Source organism: Pituophis catenifer, unplaced genomic scaffold (assembly GCF_029215685.1).
Source record: "Pituophis catenifer annectens isolate HBS135680 unplaced genomic scaffold, rPitCat1.0.hap2 SCAF_8, whole genome shotgun sequence".
NCBI lineage: Eukaryota > Metazoa > Chordata > Lepidosauria > Squamata > Colubridae > Pituophis > Pituophis catenifer.
In genome coordinates this window covers 64,186,247-64,206,119 of record NW_027256888.1, presented here as the reverse complement: position 1 = coordinate 64,206,119, position 19,873 = coordinate 64,186,247, and the positions used below count along the sequence as shown (strand labels likewise).

At 37.1% G+C, this 19,873-nt stretch overlaps 1 protein-coding gene across 1 annotated transcript in view; it reads right to left on the bottom strand.

Annotated features, from left to right (window-relative positions):
- The window catches only part of STPG2 (sperm tail PG-rich repeat containing 2), a 196,667-nt gene that overhangs the window by 169,395 nt on the left and 7,399 nt on the right, over positions 1-19,873 (bottom strand). The window contains exons 5-6 of the mRNA XM_070949093.1: positions 11,240-11,355; positions 8,700-8,811 (exon numbers count right to left, since the gene is read on the bottom strand). Coding sequence (XP_070805194.1) covers positions 8,700-8,811; positions 11,240-11,355 — 228 coding nt within the window. The remainder of the gene's footprint in view (positions 1-8,699; positions 8,812-11,239; positions 11,356-19,873) is intronic.

Sequence of the window (19,873 nt, the reverse complement as noted above, 5' to 3'; positions counted from 1 at the left end):
TAGCAAACTTCTAATAAAGACAGATGTGGGTCACCCTGTACAAACGTGCTGCAGGGTGCTAATGAATCCTGCTAATGGTCACTACCTGCCACTTTAAGCTGATTGATGAACAAAAGGGTTAAGCTTGAAGAGCTAAGATGAGTGCGACGGACTATCATCAGTCTTGCTACAACATCTCTTCTATACTGACAGCCTTGCTCTTGCCTGTCATCCTTCTCAGTTTGATCTTTATACGGATATATTCTGAAGCATACCAAAAAATAATAATTTTACTTTCACAAGTGGGAGAATAAACGAGAGATTTTCTACTATGTTCTACTACGCTGAACGTTCAGGCGCAATATGTTTACAATTTACCGCTTCATCAAAAGTCTTTCCAAACATAAAAATAGCCATTTGTAACTAAATCCAATGTTAAATGACTTGCAATGCAATGTTTCCTGTTCCAGATACCTTTACCTATCCACCATTCCTTTCACCAAACATTTGTTCAGTAACAAAGTTAAAAGTAACATTTATTAAAATTAGTTCCAAATTCCATTACTAGCTCCTTCAAGGTTCCACCCAAAGTACTTCAATTTGATTTCTCTAGAACATTTGTAAAATATTAATCAACACAGTTCAATATTATGCATGTAATGCATGATTCGCTAAACAGTTATATGCAAAATTTTAGACACCCTTAGTCACATTGTATGTTTCAGTGTATCCTTAAGTGAACAGGTTTTTATTATTTAATAATTTGTATGCCGTTCAACTCCCAACAATTCTGGGCAGATCCCAAGTAAAAACGTTTTTAAAATAATAAACAACCTCCACATTGTCATAACCTCTGTATAGCACAAAGTTAAATACATATTTCTAGAAATTTAAATGCACATTTAATATTTATGTGCTGCTGTTTGCAAATCTGAAGCAAGTATACAATACCCTGCCTCCTATTTTCTCGTCAGTAACAACCCTTTAAAATAGGTTGGACTGAGAGACAGTGACTGGCCCAAACCCAGAAGGCTTTCGTGATTAAGGGAGGCTTAAAACTCACTGTCTCCTGGTTTTTAGGCCTACACCTTAACCACTATGCCAATTGGCTCTCTATGCAGCATATGCAATAATTAGGCACAACCCAGGTTCTTCACACAGTATATTTACTGAACTTAAAGTGTATTCTTTAATAAAGTAGTGAGGAAGACAGCAGTAAAGAGCTTCCTATATAATGCTCTGAATAACAATTGAATACAATTATATTGTCAGCACTTCAAGCTGCATTTACTCTAGTGCTGACATAAGAAGGAGAAGCGGAGGCATCTGGAAAGGGACGTTTGACTTTTCACCTACTTATTTTCCCTGGAGATAATATCCCCTAGGAGATGGGATGGGAGGTGGGAAATTCCTTTGAGCTGGAGCAGTAGATTAGGGGTAGAATGACTTGGAAGATGGCCAATGAGTGCAGGGGAGTGGGGAACGGAAAGGGAGGGTTTTGGGTCTGGAAGTCAGTGTTGGCTTCGATGGAGTTGGGATTTAGAATGTTGTGCTTAATAAATAGGAGTTTTCCTTCAAAGACTTTGTTTGAAATGCAATTTATTTGAGACGACCTCGAAACCTGATATATATATTGATTAGAACACAGGTGTCAAACTCACCGCGTCACATTGTTGTCATGTGATGTTTCGTGACGTTTTTCCCATTCACAGAGCTGGGGTGGGCGTGGCCTGCACGTGATTTGTTTGACACCCCTGGATTAGAACACAACCAATCCTCAAAACTAGATTATAGATAGTGTGAACTCCTTGATAAACTATGAATTCAATTGCAATTTGTAAACTGAATTAATATTTTAAGTTTTGGTCTATAAGAGAAAAAAATCCTCATTTACATCAAAAAGAAAATTAATATTCTTCAGGATGATTTTTTGTTAAGCTTCTCAATTTGTAATTTGTTTGGCAGTAGTTCTCACCTTTCCTTGGTCATTATGATTTCATCAAAGTAGAATAATCGTGTGCTTCCAGCAAACATCTCCATACAGCTACTGACTTACAATAAAAAGGTTCATGTCTCATCTCCATCTGGTTTCCATTTAAAAATTATACCCTAGACATACTTTGCTGCACTGCCTCTTACAAACTATTTATTTAATTATTTAGGGTATGGCTTCTACAGAGGTCATGCTATCACTGATATACAAATTTAGTTTAAATAAAGCATCAGCAAATATACACGCACACATACACACAAACATATGTGGACAATACAATAAAAAGATAAAATATTAAATTAAGATAAAACCATTATAAAAACCAGATAGCTGAGTGATAAGAAATAACATGGGTGAGCTATTCATAGGTTTTAGAGAAAGCTTATATTTTAAGAATGAGTAATCCATTAGTCAGCCAATCACATATATTCAGATATTTTAATAATTATTTTCAAAATGTTAAAGCTGTTAAATGTAAATATTAAATGTAAAATTAAAAATTAATTTTAACACAAAAGATACAACTAAAATAGTATATACAATTATGTTTAAAATATAACATAACTCAAATTTTAAATAGCATATTAAAATTGTCAAATTCCTATCTATGATAGAAATATTCTAAGATCTTGTGGGGGACCTGCGTTCAGATAAACTGGGTTCAGAGCAAGTAGGGGTATTTGCTTGCAAAATGATCCCTGTTATTTAACATGCACTGTACTGTACATCACATCACTTCACAGAAGTGAGAAAAATTAGAAAGGAAATATCATGTAAAATGCGCCAAAGTCTTGTAGCTTCCAGGCCCTCTACAGCTCAGTAATGTTGAAGCCATCCTCTTGCTCCCAACCACCCAACAGATCTCAGGGCTGATCTGAACTATCTGCAGCAATGCTGGAGTTCTTCCTCTTCCATCACTCCTCACTCATCATCTCCACCACATGCCATGGCTAGCGATGAGCCTATTATACCAACCAAATTCCTGTTTTAATGTTCCCTTCTTTCCCTTCTCTCTTTTTGCTTCCTTTTCTTATCCAGTTGTGCTTTGTTCTTTTTCCAGTTGTTCGTAGAGCCACAGTCAGTAACCTTTATTCATGCTTCACCTTGCCTATCATGGCCCACTCATACAGCTGTAATCTAAACCAACCTGTCTTCCACTCAACTGTTTAAAGAAAATGCAATCCCAATTCCCACAACCTTCATTCTGTCCTGGGTGCCAACTTAAAAAAAGTTCCCTGCCTAATAGTTATTCAGCCTCTGCTTCAATATAGTCATATCATATTTCTTGATAATTGGTTCTGCTATCACAACACTCTTACTTAGATTTTTCTTCTAACATTCAATTGAAAGGCTTTTTGTGTGACTATAAGGCCATGTTTCTGTGTCCACATGGGAAGATGGAGGGTTTTGACTCTCAAGTATATGAGGAGGGCTATTCTAATGAGTATACAGGATGTCCTTGAAGAAAATAAGGAGGAACCACTACAAAGGCAACAATCACATAAGTGAGGCTTGAACCCAGACCAAGAAAGTGGTTTAGGAAAACACCTCAAATACAACTCCCATCCCAATTCAGATGAAAATGAATTGGGAAGGAAGGGAAGCACATTCAGACTTGCAAGATTTTGTTACTATAGCTATTCCAATAAATCTGTGTATCGTGCTTTACAATAGTCAAACTGGATGGTGATTAACTATAAATCATCAAGACTTTGTAAGCATAAGAGAGAAAGTTAGTTGTTATTATAAGATGGAGGTACAGTATGTTATGTCATTCAAAGGTCACTTCTATCCTACAAAATAGAAAATACAAAAGCTGCATTGGCTTCCAGTGATCTTTCGGGTGTGCTTCAAGGTGTTGGTCACCACCTTTAAAGCGCTCCGTGGCATGGGACCTGGGTATTTGCGGGACCACCTTCTGCCACCGATAGCCTCCCACCGACCAGTACGCTCTCACAGAGAGGGACTCCTCAGGGTTCCATCAGCCAGGCAATGTCGGCTGGCGACCCCCAGGGGGAGGGCCTTCTCTGTGGCAGCTCCTGCTCTCTGGAACGATTTGCCCCCGGAGATACGAAGGATAGCAGATCTCCGGGTTTTTCGCCGTGCCCTAAAAACTTTTCTTTTCCATCAAGCAGGGCTGGCGTGAAACACCCCCCCCTTTTTTTTTTTAGCCTTTTTTAGCTTTTTAAATTGTCAAATGGGTTTTAGTTTCAATGTTTTAAATTTTGGGCCACAGTTATATAAATTTTTAATAATTTTAAATTTTGTATTGGTATGTGTTTTAGTTCTGGCTGTGCACCGCCCTGAGTCCACTAGGAGAAGGGCGGGATATAAATTGAATAAATAAATAAATAAATAAATAAATAAATAAATAAATAAATAAATAAATAAATAAATAAATAATACAAAATAATTGTACTTCTCATCTACTATGTCTCATATACTAGAGAAAAGAATTCCAGAAAACTCTAACCTGCTATCACAATATATAAATATCTACCAGATAAATAGATTGCATATATCAAAGCACACAATATGAAAGGTAATTATTCTTCTCCATTTGTTTCTGTCAACAGGAATAGGAATATACAAGTGAAAATTTGGTGGTATGACACTTAGCCAAATCAGCAAATACCCCAAAAAAGCTAGAAGATAATTAATTGAAGAATAGATACAGTTACTGTACTTGGGTTCTCAAAATACTGTTTCTTCAAGCTTCATTCTGTATCAATAGCAAACTTCAACTACATTTTTGTGGGAATGCTGCATATAGATAACATGGGAATGAAGAATAAGTACAAAGGAAAAGCCTAGCTTTTAAATTATGTGCCCTAATGTTCCATGCTTATATACTTATTTGTTATATGTACTGTTATTTGTTAACGTCAAGTGAAATTAATTGAACAACTTTCTCATGTACAACCAAAGGCAGTAACCAAGTAGTCCACGACTTAGGGCCACAATTTCGTTCGTTAAGCAGAGCAATTGCTAAGTAAGTTTTGCTCAATTTTACAACCATTTTGACATAGTTATTAAACGAATCACTGCAATTGTTAAGTGAACCATGTGGTCATTAAGCCAATCTGGGTTCCCCCATTGACTTCTTGTCAGAAGCTAGCTGAGGAGGTCACAAATCATCATCACATGGCCCCAGGTCAGTGCAACTGTTTGATCATGTGACTGTGGGGATGCTGTAATGGTTGTAAGTATGAAAAACGATCATAAGATAGTTTTATCAGTGCTGTTGTAACTCTGAATGGTCACTAAACAAATGATTGTAAATCAAGGACTACCTGTACCATCCTTAAATTATGTTCAGGAAGATCCAACTGAGAACAGTTTTCAATAAAAATAAGTCTTCACCAAGAATTAGCAAATGCAATGGGATTATTACCCAAATTTAAGAGCCTCTGAAACTGAAATGATGACAAACAATAAAGGGAAACATTATATACATATCTTGAACTCACAAATAAAAAGTAGGAAAAAAATTTAATGGACAAATAATAAAATAAACTTGTAATTGTCAAGATTTTAATTTGATAAAGCCCTTAAAATTTTTGTTATGCTATTATCCATGGTATCAATGCTATATAGCCGTGATGGCGAACCTATGGCACACATGCAGATATGGCATGCAGAGCCCTCTCTGTGGGCACAGAGCAGTCGCCCCAGCCTAGCTCCAATCGCGTTTCTCCATCATGTTCACTCAATCAATTCCAACTTCTCGCGAAAGAAGAAGATCTTGCAAAGTTGGAATTGATTGAGTAAACTTTTTCACTTGCATGCTTCACAAATGGGGAGACGGGGTCCCGTCCTCCTCCTGAAGCCCATTACGACACAGAGCCGCAATGCGACCCTGCCTCGGCTCGGCTTGACAAAAAAAAGCAGTTTCATTTCCTGCAGAGCTGCCAGTGTTGGGATGCCCCGCCTCCCCACTGGCCAGCTGGATTTCTTCAAGCACTTAGCTTGGACAGCTATTAGCTCCACCCCACCCTCTGCCTCAGCGAGTGACATGCAAAAGTTCAACCGGGCTCCTCAAGAGACGGAGTTTTCAGGGGGCCAATCTAGTACCTGGGCTGGCTACATCAGAAACGTTTGTGCTTGGCTTTGAGATTCCTAGCCGCAATGGGCAGCAAAGCTACGATTGTCCCCCTGCGACAATCCAGCAGCCAAAACAGGAAAAGGGGATGGAGAAAAACAGTCCTGTTGCCAAGGTACATGCAGGTCAGAGGGGGGCAGAAATTCCAACTTCAGCCTCCTGGTGTTGCACGGACTTTGGGCGAAGACTGGAGAGAAGCACAGCTGGCTCACTCGCACTCTCTCCCTCCCCAGTCTAGCTTGACGCAGGCAGCAGCGCAGCTCACATTGCCCTTTCCAAGCCCGCTGTCGGTAAATCTGGGTGACAGTGAGGGCTGGCTTTTTGCCTAGCTTTGTCCAGCTGTCAGGGAAAGCGGATGGGGGCCTGGGGAGCAGTGGTGAAATGTAAAATCTGTTACTACTGGTTCTGTGGGCGTGGCTTGGTATGTGTGTGTGTGGGGGGGGGGGTAATGTGACTGGGTGGGCGTGGCCAATTCTTCGGCCAAAGAGGTTGTAGAAAAAATGCATTTAAAAGCCTCTGACGATCCCAGCTGAGCAGCGCGATCATCAGAGGCTTTTTTTTTTTTTACTTTTAAAAGCATTTTTTCTTCGGCCGAAGAGGTTGTAAAAAAATGCTTTTAAAAGCCTCTGACGATTCCAGCTGAGCAGCATGATCATCAGAGGCTTTTTTTTAACTTTTAAAAGCATTTTTTCAACCAAAGAGGTTGTAGAAAAAATGCTTTTAAAGGTAAAAATAAAAGCCTCTGATGATTGCGCGGCTCAGCTGGGCATGGGGGGGGCAGGCATTTTTGCTACTAGTTCTCCGAACCACCTGCCGCCATCGCTACTGGATCGGGTGATCCGGTCCAAACCAGGAGCATTTCACCCCTGCTGGGGAGGAAGCCTGCATCAAGCTAGCCTGGAAAAGCTGGCTGCAAGAGGAAGATAAACCAGGTGAGCCGGACCCAGATGCTTGCCAGGTCTTCTCATCCCAGAAGTGACAACCTCGCACTCTCCCCTCTCTGCTAGTCCCTCTTCTTCACACGGGATTGCCCAGCAGCGGGAACAGAAAGGAAGAAGGGGGCAGCAGCAGCTGCTAGCATTGTGGGGATAGTGCTACACAGAAACAGGAGCACTCAGGAACACACAAACAGGTTGGATCTTTCTTTCTTTCCTCCCATCCCACCCCGCCCCACCCACCCCACCCACCAGAGATCCCTGGATTCCTCCCCAACCCTGCCTGTCTCATACAGGCACCACCCACATGAGTGATGTAGAGTTGGCCATTCCCACTCTGTCACATGACCCCCCTCCAGCCACACCCACCCAGTCATTAGAAAGAACCAGTTGTTAAATTATTTGAATCCCACCGCTGGTAGTAATTATTATTCAGGTTAAATTGCCATGTTGGCACTTTGCGATAAATAAGTGGATTTTGGGTTAAAGTTTGGACACTCTGTCCCTAAAAGGTTTGCCATTACTCTTATACATATATAGAGTTTATAATAAGACAGTTGTCAGAATGCAGTACTGCAGGCTACTTCTGCTGACTGTTGGCTGCCAACAGTTTGGCAGTTCGATTCTCATTGGCTCAAGGTTGACTCACCCTTCCATACTTTCAAGGTCAGAAAACTGAGGACCCAGATTGTTGGGGGAAATATGATTCCGTAAACCACTTAGAGAGGGCTGTAAAGCACTATGAAGTGGTATATAAGTCTAAGTGCTATTGCTACTGCTATAATAATAATAATTTATATGCCATCCATTTTCCAACAACTTTGGGCGATTTATAAATTGTTAAAACATTTAAAAATAAGTAACATTTCAGGAAATACAAACAGAAAAGAAAACAGAAAACAAAAACAGATGGGAACAAGAAAAGAGAAGAAAAGTGGCATCAATCATCTTTGCCAAAACCCTGGATAAAGAATCACATCTTGAGGACTTTTCAAAATGCCAGGAACCATTTAAATTTCAGGTGAAACCTCACTGCAGAGTTAGGCTGTGCTGCAGAGAAGACCTGCTTCTCTGTAGCAAGGGAGGGAAGGGGGAATGAGCCACATGAACAAAAGAAGAAAAGCCTATTTACTCATCTTATAATTCTTACACAATAATCCTCTTAAATCTCAGTACTTGGCAAATCAAGCTATTCTTTGATATACTGGAGCAATATGGACATGATAGATAAATAGACGGAACAGAGGGACAGCATGAGTGCGTAAGAATTAGACCCAAAAAAAATGGATACTCCTCCATAAACTGTAGGAATGACTCACCAAACTGAAAACCATCCTAAGATTATATTTGAAAAAGAAGAGTGAAAACTGTTGTCTTTTTCCTATTTGGAAGAAATATGATACAGCATTTCTCCTGCTGTTTCTCCAATTCTCCTATGACTTTCAGAAGTCATACAATACAATGTGCTATAATAATGTAACAAGAATATATCATACTTTGCAAAGATTGCTTAAGTCTATGCAAATTCATCTTCTTCTAAAAGCCCTGCTTTGTAAAGCCCACCAATTATTTTTATTCCACAGCTCATGTTCCTTTTTTTTAAACATATGCTGTTTCGAACGGGAACTTTCAAATCCCGTCATAAATAATTTTCTACATATTGCAAATGACTATGTTCAGTTAGCGTTACCTTTTTTCCTTCCTGTAATACTATTTCTTCATGATACCGTGGAATATAGAGAACACATTTTTTCTTGTCTTCCTTCTTGATGTTGACATTTTCACAATGCACTGCGCTTTCCCTTTAGAAAATTTGAGGAGATTTATGAGTTGCCTTTTAAATGCCTAAGCTCCTAAAACATGCACAAAATGCTTTTACCCTTTTCCCCCAAGAGGAACATTAAAAACAGCTGCTTTTGCAAGAACAAATGAAAAGCCAGTTTGCTCACTAATAGCCTAGCCTCCACTTATATAATGGAATAAGATCTATTTTTCATTTTCAAGTTTTCTTCTCGCAGGTAAATTACTAATCGAACTGCAGTCGAGGCTGAGGAAGCCTAGAAAGCTGTGTAACTACTATATGGAATAAAATCATGTTTCTTGCAATAATTTAGCAATGGTTAGTTTATGTATTCATGTCTTTATTATTTTTTACAAATAATTCAAGGCGGCAAACAAACTCAACATACCTTCTTTCTATTTTTCCCACAACAGCAATCTTGTGAGGTGAATTCGACTGAGAGAGAATGGCCCAAGATCAACCAGCTGGCTTTCATGGCGGGATTAGAACTCATGATCTCCCCATTTCCAGCTTTAGCCACTGGACCAAACCGGCTCTTTACAAATACCGTAGTATTTTTTTTAACATTCTTCTTAACATTTAAAAGCTTCTTTGTGTTTTTAGTTGCTTTACTCTGAGGTCATATTACTTTCCAAAACCAGAGATTTTCACAGGGAAAAATGTTTTTTAAAAAGTATAACTAATTGTTCAAGGCAAGATTCCTGTCTCCCAGGTTTCTTTTTTTTTATTTATAGCACGCTTTTTAAAAAGATTAATTTGAACCAGATGTTTAGATACTTAAATAAGATGAATCCCGTTCCAGTTGGTGTCAGGATGTATCAAAATCAAATTAATAAAATAACAATAAATTAATTAATTAATTGTTAATTATTAATTAAAATAATTAAAATAATTAGTACCTTATAAAACTATGGAAATTTAAACTGTAACTATTTGGGTTCACTATTACTAATCTGTTTGTGCTTTGTATCTTTAATGCATTCCTATTTCAAAAACTTTTAGCATTCTTCTTGTGGAATCCTGTAATTTAAGGAGTAAAAGGACCATACAAGAAGATAGGAGTTCAAATCAACTCTATCCTCATTTCCTTTCCCTTCTATTCTCCATAAAAGTTATTTTACCCTTAGCCAAAGTAAGTAAGACTATAAGAAAAACAACTCAAAGATGACCATGATAGAGGAATCAGCATATTTCAACACTCAGATATCTTGTCTTCGTGTGCAGATTGACCTCAGAACTTAAATGAATCAAGAAAAAGCATCTTTCGGTTTTTTTTAAATTCTGACTAGAAGGAGTTTCATGCACATATTGAAAAAGCAGATTTAGTCTAGGGACTCATAAGGAGATAACTATCAGTGAGTAACACTGATCATAAAAAAACAGATGGGCTGACAAGTTAACATTATTTACAGGCAACATGAATAAGTAACAAATTTCCTGCCTTCAATCATTTCTCAGAACATGCTACTTAGCAGAGCACTAAATTGACAGTATATAGTAGTAGGTGATAATAACGAAGTTTGGCTTCTTTGAAACAAACAATAGTTAATATTAAGATAATTGGAGATGAGAGGGATGATGCAACCATTGAGAACCATTTAATTGCGTGGCATGAAAGAATAGAGAAAAGGGAGAAGAAAGTTTGGGAGCTGCTGTATCTTCAAGCTGATGAGGGGCATGGTTGAATGAGAAGTGCATAACTTGAAGCCCTAAGACTACATCTAGCCACTGTAAGCTGTAGATATAAATGTGAGAGACCTGAAAAAGATTTTCCAACTCATACGTCTATCATGATTTAAAAGACTGAGAACAAGGGCTTAGAAGAGAGACTCCTGGGTGTATTTAACTTGAACAAAATAGACAGGGAGATAGGAAAGAACCTTTAAAAAATCTGAAAGTGTTGGAAATAGAAAAAGATCTAGATCTGTTCTGTCTCTCTCTGTCTCTCTGTCTCTGTCTCTGTCTCTGTCTCTGTCTCTCTGTCTCTGTCTCTCTGTCTCTCTCTCTTTCTCTCTCTCTCTCTCTCTCTCTCACACACACACACACACACACACACACACACACACACACACACATGGGGAGGAGCAAGACAAAATACAATGGAGCAAGAGTCATTCTTGTTGAACTTAGGAAAAAAAAGTTATGTTAAGATTAGTCCAAGAACAGAACCAATTACTGGGGAACTGATGAGCTTCTTTCCCCTAAATTACTTCGATTTTAGGAGTCTGTGAACTATATACTTAGAATTATTCAACACTCTCCTAGTTTCACTTTTCATTATCCTGGTTTTGGAATAGGGCCTCCAAACAACCCTCAAAAGGCAACTGTGTCATCCCTGTCTTCTCCCCACCCCACCCAGAATTACACATTTGTTGATTACAATGTTACAAGGGGCAAATATGATTCAAAGTACCAGTTGAATTACATACGGAATGATATCATAGTCTGCAGGTCCAGGGCCCTCATGTGGCTTAAATTCAAGACGCTTTTCTCTCAAACTGCCAAAATGCACTCCTTTATATTTCAAAGTTGGATAGGTTTCATTCTGAAAAAAAATGAATACAGAGTTTATTCTCATTTTTTCCCCACAAGACATAAGCAAGGTTTGAGCTACATATTTCATAGTATAAATTCAGTAATTGTAGGCAATATTAAAGTTAATCAATATACTGCATAATTCAGACAGAAATGAATAATCCTTGCCACTGTCAAAAACTGAAAATTTGCATTTTATGTACACGAACAAATCCAAAAATACATATTTATTAATTCATATCCTGCAACTACTATATTTTTCTTCTCAGTAAATTGAATTTATGCATATATAAAACCAATCATTATTACAACCACAGATCTGGTACAAATACATTTATAATAGATAAAGCAGAAAATATCTGTCAACAGTTTTTCCCTTGGATCAGTGAATCAGTTGAATAAATCTGAACATAGATAAGCAGACAACTGTTTTCTATGTACATGACAATGCTACATATGAAGTAGTTTGTAACTACTTTCAAAACTAGAAAAAAGAACAGAAAAATACAATTGCGTTATAGGAATGGAATTAGAGCACCATCCAGTGGTTTCTAAAAGGTATATTCATAAATCTAAGAAATTTCCAAATAAGCAGTAAATTATAGGGAGCCCTCAATGTATAACAGTTCATTTAATGACCCATCAAAGTTACTACGTTACTGGAAAAAGCACATTATGACATTTTTCACACTTACAACCATTGCAGCATCCCCATGGTTACATGATCAAAATTTAGATTTTTGGCAACTGACTCATATTTATGATAATTTCAGTGTCGCAGGGGGTCACGTAATCAACTTTTGTGACCTTCTGATAAGCAAAGTCAATGAAGAAGCCAGATTCACTTAACAACCATGTTACTAACTTAAGAACTTCTGTTCTTAACAATTATGGCAAGAAAGAACGTAAAATGGGACAAAGCTCACTTCACAAATGTCTCACTTAACAACATAAATTTTGGTTTCAATTGTGGTCATAACTCAAGGACTACCTGTATTACCAAGATGTATTAAAACTCTTACAGTCCACTCATATACCAATAATCATATTACTCTACACTGGATTACATTATCATGACACCATGACATTCTCTTTTGCCTTGCTTTACTCAAATCTGAAAAGAAAACAAGATTCAGAATTAATTGTATGGGTCACCAAATAAACAGTTCTAACATTGTGTGTTCAAAAATAAGTCCCGCTGAATTTAAAGGAACTTATTTCCAAATGAATACAAAGCTTGAGATGTCTTATGTTCATGTAGCCACTTCAGCAAGGGCTGCTAACAAGGAAACTTGCTCAAAAGTGCTCATATGTCTACAAACAGACTGGATTTTCCAAACCCATTTATGCCAACAGTAGCAAGAGACGTCAATCAACATGTTTTTCTTTTTTTTAAAAAAATGCTGCCATTGAAGACTACTTTAGGATATTTGTTCTCATTGAAGCAACATGAAATCTCAGAATGAGATAGTGGCAAAGACTAGAAGCCAGGGCAATGGAAAGGAAAGGCACCTTTTTTGGAGCTTCCTCAAATTTTGTTGTGCCTGCCTTCCTGAAGAGAAAAATGCTTCGTATTTCCCCTACGGCAATGCTTATTGCAGGGTGTGAGGCAGTGGTGGTATTCAGCCAGTTCTATCCGGTTCAGGTGAGCAGGTAGAGACGGCTGCGGGAGGCTCCGCCCACCCGCCCAGACGTCATCAGGTCCCGTTTTTGACGCTCTGCACATGCGCAGAAGGTCCTGCACATGCCTAGAGGTGTCACACGCGAGCACAGAGTGTGCGCACTCACATTTGCAAACCAGTAGCGAAGTAAGTCAATACCACCACTGGTATTGTGCACTGGTATTTTGTGCATGCAATGTGTTCACACATATGTAGGTGAAGAGAGGACACTTCCTCTTTCGAATAACTCAGTTGCAAAATGCTGATTGAAAAACAAATAACTAGCAGCAGGGCAATCGCTGGCTGGAGAACAAGTAATTAATTTCAAACAGCTAATGATAATGGGCAAATAGCAAATTCATTCTGCCAAAATCACCTGATAAGAGTGATAATCAGGCTGGCAGAAACAGCAGGCAAAGCTCTCCATGGTTATGTGAGCAGTACTTTTTTTGCAGCTCTATAGGTAATATGTGACACAATCTTACACCCCATCCTCCCCTTTCTACTGAAGTACATAATGGCCTTGTAGCAAAAAAGGCGGGGAAGATCTATCTCCTATCGTAGGTAAGACTAACCTGCTCCTTTCTAGATCATATTTTCTACATGTAAAAAGATTTATATTACGAATTTAGAAAAACTACATCTCAATAATTCACTCATTCAGTACAACTATATAACAAGTACAAAACTGTGTCTAAATGAAAAAAACATCAATAGAGACACAAGGCTTTTTGAAAAATTAAAATAAAAAGTTAATTCAAATAATGTTACATTTCCTTCTGCATTCTGAATGGCTGAAAATCTATTTCACCAATTCAGAACTTCTCAGCTATGATCTGCAACTCACTTAGATCAAGCATTGTTCATCTTATGTTTGTACTTCAAATAGGCCGATCAGTTAAATGGCATCATGGTTCCAGCCTTAACAGTTTCCTCACCAATAACTTCATCAAGCAGTTTAATAGCTGTTTCTTTGTAAATCTCAGTACTACTTTGCTTCTTCCTATGGTAATTGGAAAGAAGATATATTTATGTTGCAAAAATATTGTGGAAGTGTATTTTTTTAAAAAAAAAACCAGCCTAACCAAAGAAATTAAAAGAACAATTGAGTATATTATTTTGACTTTTACTGGTAAATTGCCATAATTATCTTTTGATAGTAGAATAAACCAAAATATAGAATGATAGCAGTACTAGTAGCAGTAGTACAGAAAAATTTGCTTCTGTAAATTGCACAAGATATACCATCTTTGTTGCAAGCTTTGGCAATGTAAAAATAACTGAATCTTTTTGCTATAGCAGAAGATTAACAGCAATTCTCTGGCAGCAGCTAACTATAGAGCATCAAAGATTTTTTTAAAAAACATGGATTATATATTATTTGCTTTTTGTGCATTTATTTGCTGTGAAATGTGGCTTCAGCTTTTGCTGAAAAAAGGATTGATGTTAAAGGATTGATTCTATGATTCCTTCTGCAGTTATGAAAATATGTATTTTGTTTCATTACAAACCTAAAAATCCAATAACTAAATTTGGTATCTATGAAAGAACATTTCAGTCAATATCTCTTTGTGACATTTACGAAAAGCATATTTAGCAATTGAGTTCTGAAAACAATTTTAAGAGGCACTCTGACTACAAGCTATTCTTTCTCAGACTCAATAAATTGAATATAATTATTTCTTTCCCTATATCCAGGTTAATCTTAGCATTAAAAACAATATAAAACTGACTTGATACTTAACTCACTAACCTGTGCATTACTCACATAAAATCCTAATCCCTAATGGAATTTTTATTTTTTAAAAAAACCTTTTAAAAACACAGACTGCAGAATAAATGGATGCCCTCTTAACTCTAAATCATCATCCCCTTTTGCCAAGAAATCTTGACAATCCCAACTTCAAGGTCGCTGTCATCTTGCTATGTCATTAGCAAATAAAATATGGTTTAATTGAAGCAAACTCAGCAAGGAGGTGCATTATTTTAAGTGAACATTGCAATATAACTTGAAGAATTGCTAATCGACACTCCCGTTGACAATAAAAATGGATGAAGGTGCTTTAGAACTTTTTTCCACGACTTTCCAGTAATTAAATATGGAAATAGATTCCATGAAGAATTAAAAGTCCCAGAGTGCATTAATTCTGCCACTAATGGACTGTCTTTTCAGTGCTACAGCAGCAGCCCAGGTATTTCCCAGCATGTTCCCAACATTAGGTAATTTATCAGTGTCAGCATTCCTAGCATGAATATGTAAGATTGACTACACAGATTTCAGATTACATCCCATACTGCCTCAGGTGGAAATAAGTATTTATCATATTTCAAAATGCTTGGAAAGGAAGCTTTTAGAAATATGAAATGTCTTCTATTATTAAAAGCATCCAGCTGCAAGCACTTCGAATCATTGTCATAGCTGTGTATGCAGTTCTCAAAAAACAAAATAAAAAATATAAGGTGCATCGGGTAGAATATGTTAATAAAAAAAATTGAAGCAGGTCTCCTACAATCATTCTTTAACTATGTAGGTATTAAATTTATATAACTGCCAGTCTCACAAAACTGATTCTGGATGTCATGTAGTCTTCCAAAAGGGTAAAAAAAAACACCTTACATTCTATCCTTTTCTCTTAATCCTGAAATACTCATAACAGTGTGATGTTCACTGTCTGCAATAAAAGAATAAATCAAAATATTATATGATACTATACTAGATTTGCTACATGAGGACAACTTCACCTCCATGACCTATTTATATTTTTTTTCCTTGGGCCAGAACAGTTGCAAACAACCTTGTGAAATACGATGGGGATGATAGAAAGCCATTGCCCAAACTCATTTATTGAGCCCCATGGTTGATAAGGATTTAACTATGGCTCTTCCTGGTCCAAGTAGAATTCATTGTGCTTCAGGGATATTAAACCCAGACACAGTTAAAGTGCAAATCAATGGCTGTCCCATTTATATTTTTAACCAGCTTGTTGACAAATCTGCAATAAGAGAGGGAGAAGGAGGAGGAGGAGAAGGAAGAGGAGGACGAGGAGGAAGAAGAAGAAAAAGAATCCGGATACCATACTTATGTCTATTTTTGTGGTTATGCAGCAATTTGGATGGAAATCAAGAAGTGATTCTTGGAGTTTGACTTCATTATCAACAACAACAACAAAATCATAGATGCTTTAGCAGATTTTAGACTTTTGCCCTCCCTGAGTTTATAACTAAGATCTAGCAGATTTGAGGAGAACTTATGTTCTGATTTTTAAAAAAAAAAACTAACAACAATTCACTTGAAACAACTTAGGTAAGTTGTTTCTTACAGATAACTAAGTGCCTGTTCTATTTCTTCTTGTTTTTCATGAAACTCTACAATATCTATTTAGGCTCTGTAGACCACCATTTTTATAACATGTAAGATTTTCAAGACATAGCAGTCCCATCCTTATCATAGCACCTTTTTCTACTCCATATTTTGCAAACACAATTCTTCCCATTCTGCACTGAAATCAAGGAGTGGCAATAAGCAAGATGAAACCTGGGCATAAACATTCCAATCAGTAAGAATACTCAAAGATAACTATGGAATATTATAATAAAGAAAAAAATCGTTTTTTGGAAACAAAGCCAGTAACATAAATAAATCATAAATACATAATAAAACATGGATGCATCGATAGAATCATCTATAGTTCATTTCGTTCTTAATAAGATATCCTTAATATTTTTAAAAGCAAAAAGATTTGGTTTTTCTTTTGCAATATCTAATGCAGGCAATTTTTCATAGCAAAATGCTTTACAGTCCCAAATCCATGCAGCTCCATTGAATGACTCTGCTGCCCTCTAATGTACTGCCTGAAAACTTATAATTAAGAGGCAAGTTTTTGTAAGCAATAAATGTTATTAAAAGATATAAGTGAGCTGCAACTCACTTCATCATATGCCCAGAGGGCTAGACTGGTGTAGCAGTTTGGTTATGTAGTTGCAAGTTACAATTGTAATGCCTTAAAAAACCATTCTGTCTGTTGGGATTTTCAAAGGTTGCTGAAAACTTTTCATTTATGGAAGTTAAACAATTTCTTGCTCAATGGTACTGTGATATTCTTTTTTAAAAAATCACTTTGGGATTTGCCATTGAGTACTTGTTCTAATATTACTTTAGAATTGGCTTCAATCCTGATGTCAAACTTGTGTACATTAATTCTTTTATGAAAAATTTGTCCCATCTGTCCTATGCGGAATCCAAAAGGGCATTGCTGGCAAATGATGGTACATATTACACTGGAGGAAGAGCTGGAGAATATGCCTCTAATCCTGTGAATGTACTTGCTGGGGCCTGCAATGGTGCTGTTATGAGGGCAAAGTAGATATCTGAGTTTTATAGGATCTGGTTCCCATATTGGCATCATTGTCCTGCTGTAACTTGTGGCTTTTGGAACCTGCTTCAGATTTGGTGATTGTGTGCAAATATAGGCCTTCCATCCAATATCTGAGAAAGGGCAGAGCCATCTTGTATGGGCTGCAGCTTAGTAAGAATGGTTTTGAATGGCTTAAGATCTAAGAATGCAAATGACCAGCTGCCTGCAAAGAGTGTAAATCCTTCCATTCCCCATCATCCAGTCAGAGCTGAAGAAGCTTCTTGAATGAGAAACAGGGATGAAATCCAGCAGGTTCTGACAGGTTCTGGAGAACCGGTAGCGGAAATTTTGAGTAGTTCAGAGAACTGGCAAATATCAACTCTGGCGGATCCCAGAGTGGGGTGGGAATGGAGATTTTGCAGTATCGTTCCCCTGGCGTGAGGTGGGAATGGAGATTTTGTAGTATCCCTCCCTTGTCACGCCCACCAAGCCACGCCCACCAGGCCACACCATGCCTACCACACCACGCCCACAGAACTGGTAGTAAAAAAATTTGAATTTCACCACTGATGAGAAGTGAAACATCCTCAAAGAAAAACCAGAAAGTCCAGTTGCCTCTTAAAAAACACCTTTGGGACAACCATGACCTGGATGAATGTGAATCTCCATAGACACTTAAAATCTAAGTTGTAGGAAACAACTGATGAAGTTCTGTTGGTGAACAATCTTTTAAGAGGTTCTCCCTTGGAACTGATTTTACAATAGGCAACAGAAACAGAATAACATAACACCACTACTTTTCACCTTCAGCTCATAGAATTACAAGCAATATTATACTGACATCATATTTATTTTAGCTAAGCACAAAGGTTGCATTATTGTTCTCTATTGTTAAAGATGTAGCTTGTGAAAGATTTTTTGCGGTTGCCTCAGGACTTCCACAAAGTGCTGAATATGCAATATGTGCGTTTTCAGAGTAAAATGTTTTGTTGAATAAAAAAACATGCAGATTTAAGATCTGAGAAAATATCAGACCAAAGCATATACGTTTAGTAAATAAATATATATTCTACATTATCTAGGTTCTAAGGTTAAAAAATTAAATATTGAAAGCAATTACATATATACAATGAAATATCTACAAACTTTTTTTGAATTATTTCATTGCACATAGAAATAATTAGCTCTATGAAAATAATTCAGTGAGCAAAGTGACTTCTGGATCCATTTCTCAAATCCATGGAACAGTTGCAGTCGCTTGAATATTTGTCATGGATGCTTCAAAGCCTCTGACAAGACTTCAAGGCCTTTCACAAGTTTTCTGAGCATTTATTTATATACAGAAAGTATTTCTACAGAGATAGCTAGCAAAATGGTTCAGAATTTAAATCAAGAGTAGGCAAGAATGAATAATAAACAGAGAGAGAGAGAGAAAGAGAAACCCTCACAGATAAAACTCCTATCTTCCCCACTTTGTCAACCTATACTTGCTAATTTTACTTGAAATTAATAATAAAGATTTCTACTACCAGCCCACTATGAATTTTGCCAGTGATACATGGCTGTAAGTATGTGTATACTTAAATGTGTATGTGTATCTATAGTATGCCAGAAACAACATTCCAAGAAGGCGACTTCTTGGGAACATTAGGGAACATTAATATTAATTGAATTAATAACTACTGATTAAAATAAAGTAACATAAAGCTATAGTGGGATAGTCATCAGCTAAAAAAAGTTGAATCAGTTGATTGGAACCTAAAAGATAGAGAGAATCCAATCTGTGAACAAAATCCTAAAATGAAGGTACATCTTGACTTGCAACCACAGTTGAACCAATTGCTAAGTAACACAATTGTTAGGTAAGTTTTGCCTCATTTTATGATCTTTTTTGTCATAGTTGTTAAATGATTCACTGTAGATGTTTAGTTAGTAACATGGTTCTTAAGTGAATCTGGCCTCCCCATTGATTTCCATTGTCAGAAGTTTGCAAAAGGAGATCACATGACCCCGGGATACTGCAACCATCATAAATACGTGCCAGTTGCCCATATTTTGATCACGTGGCCATGGGGATGCTGCAACAGTCATAAGTGCGAAAAATGGTCATAAGTCACTTTTGCCACTACCATTCGAACAGTCACTAAACAAATGGTTGTTAAGTCGAGGATTACATATAAATAAATGTAAAGGAATGCCCAAGATTTAGTAGTGAAGCCACACAGTACTATAAAGAGGCAAAGTTTTCAGGACCTTGGATAGATCACTTCAAGCTAAACACTGCAAGCACTAAAACTCGGTGATACTGTAACTGATTAATTGTCCAAAGCCACTGAGTTTGCCAATGAAAAGTGAAGTAAGAATTAAGTGATAATAAGAATTAAGAAATGGAAAGCTTTTTTTTAATGTAGAAAATCACTTATTTCTAGTTTAACATATGGTTTTTCCTGATAACCCCAATTTAGGACTCTTGGGTTCTAGAAGCTCTGAGTATCAATTTATAATCCTATGG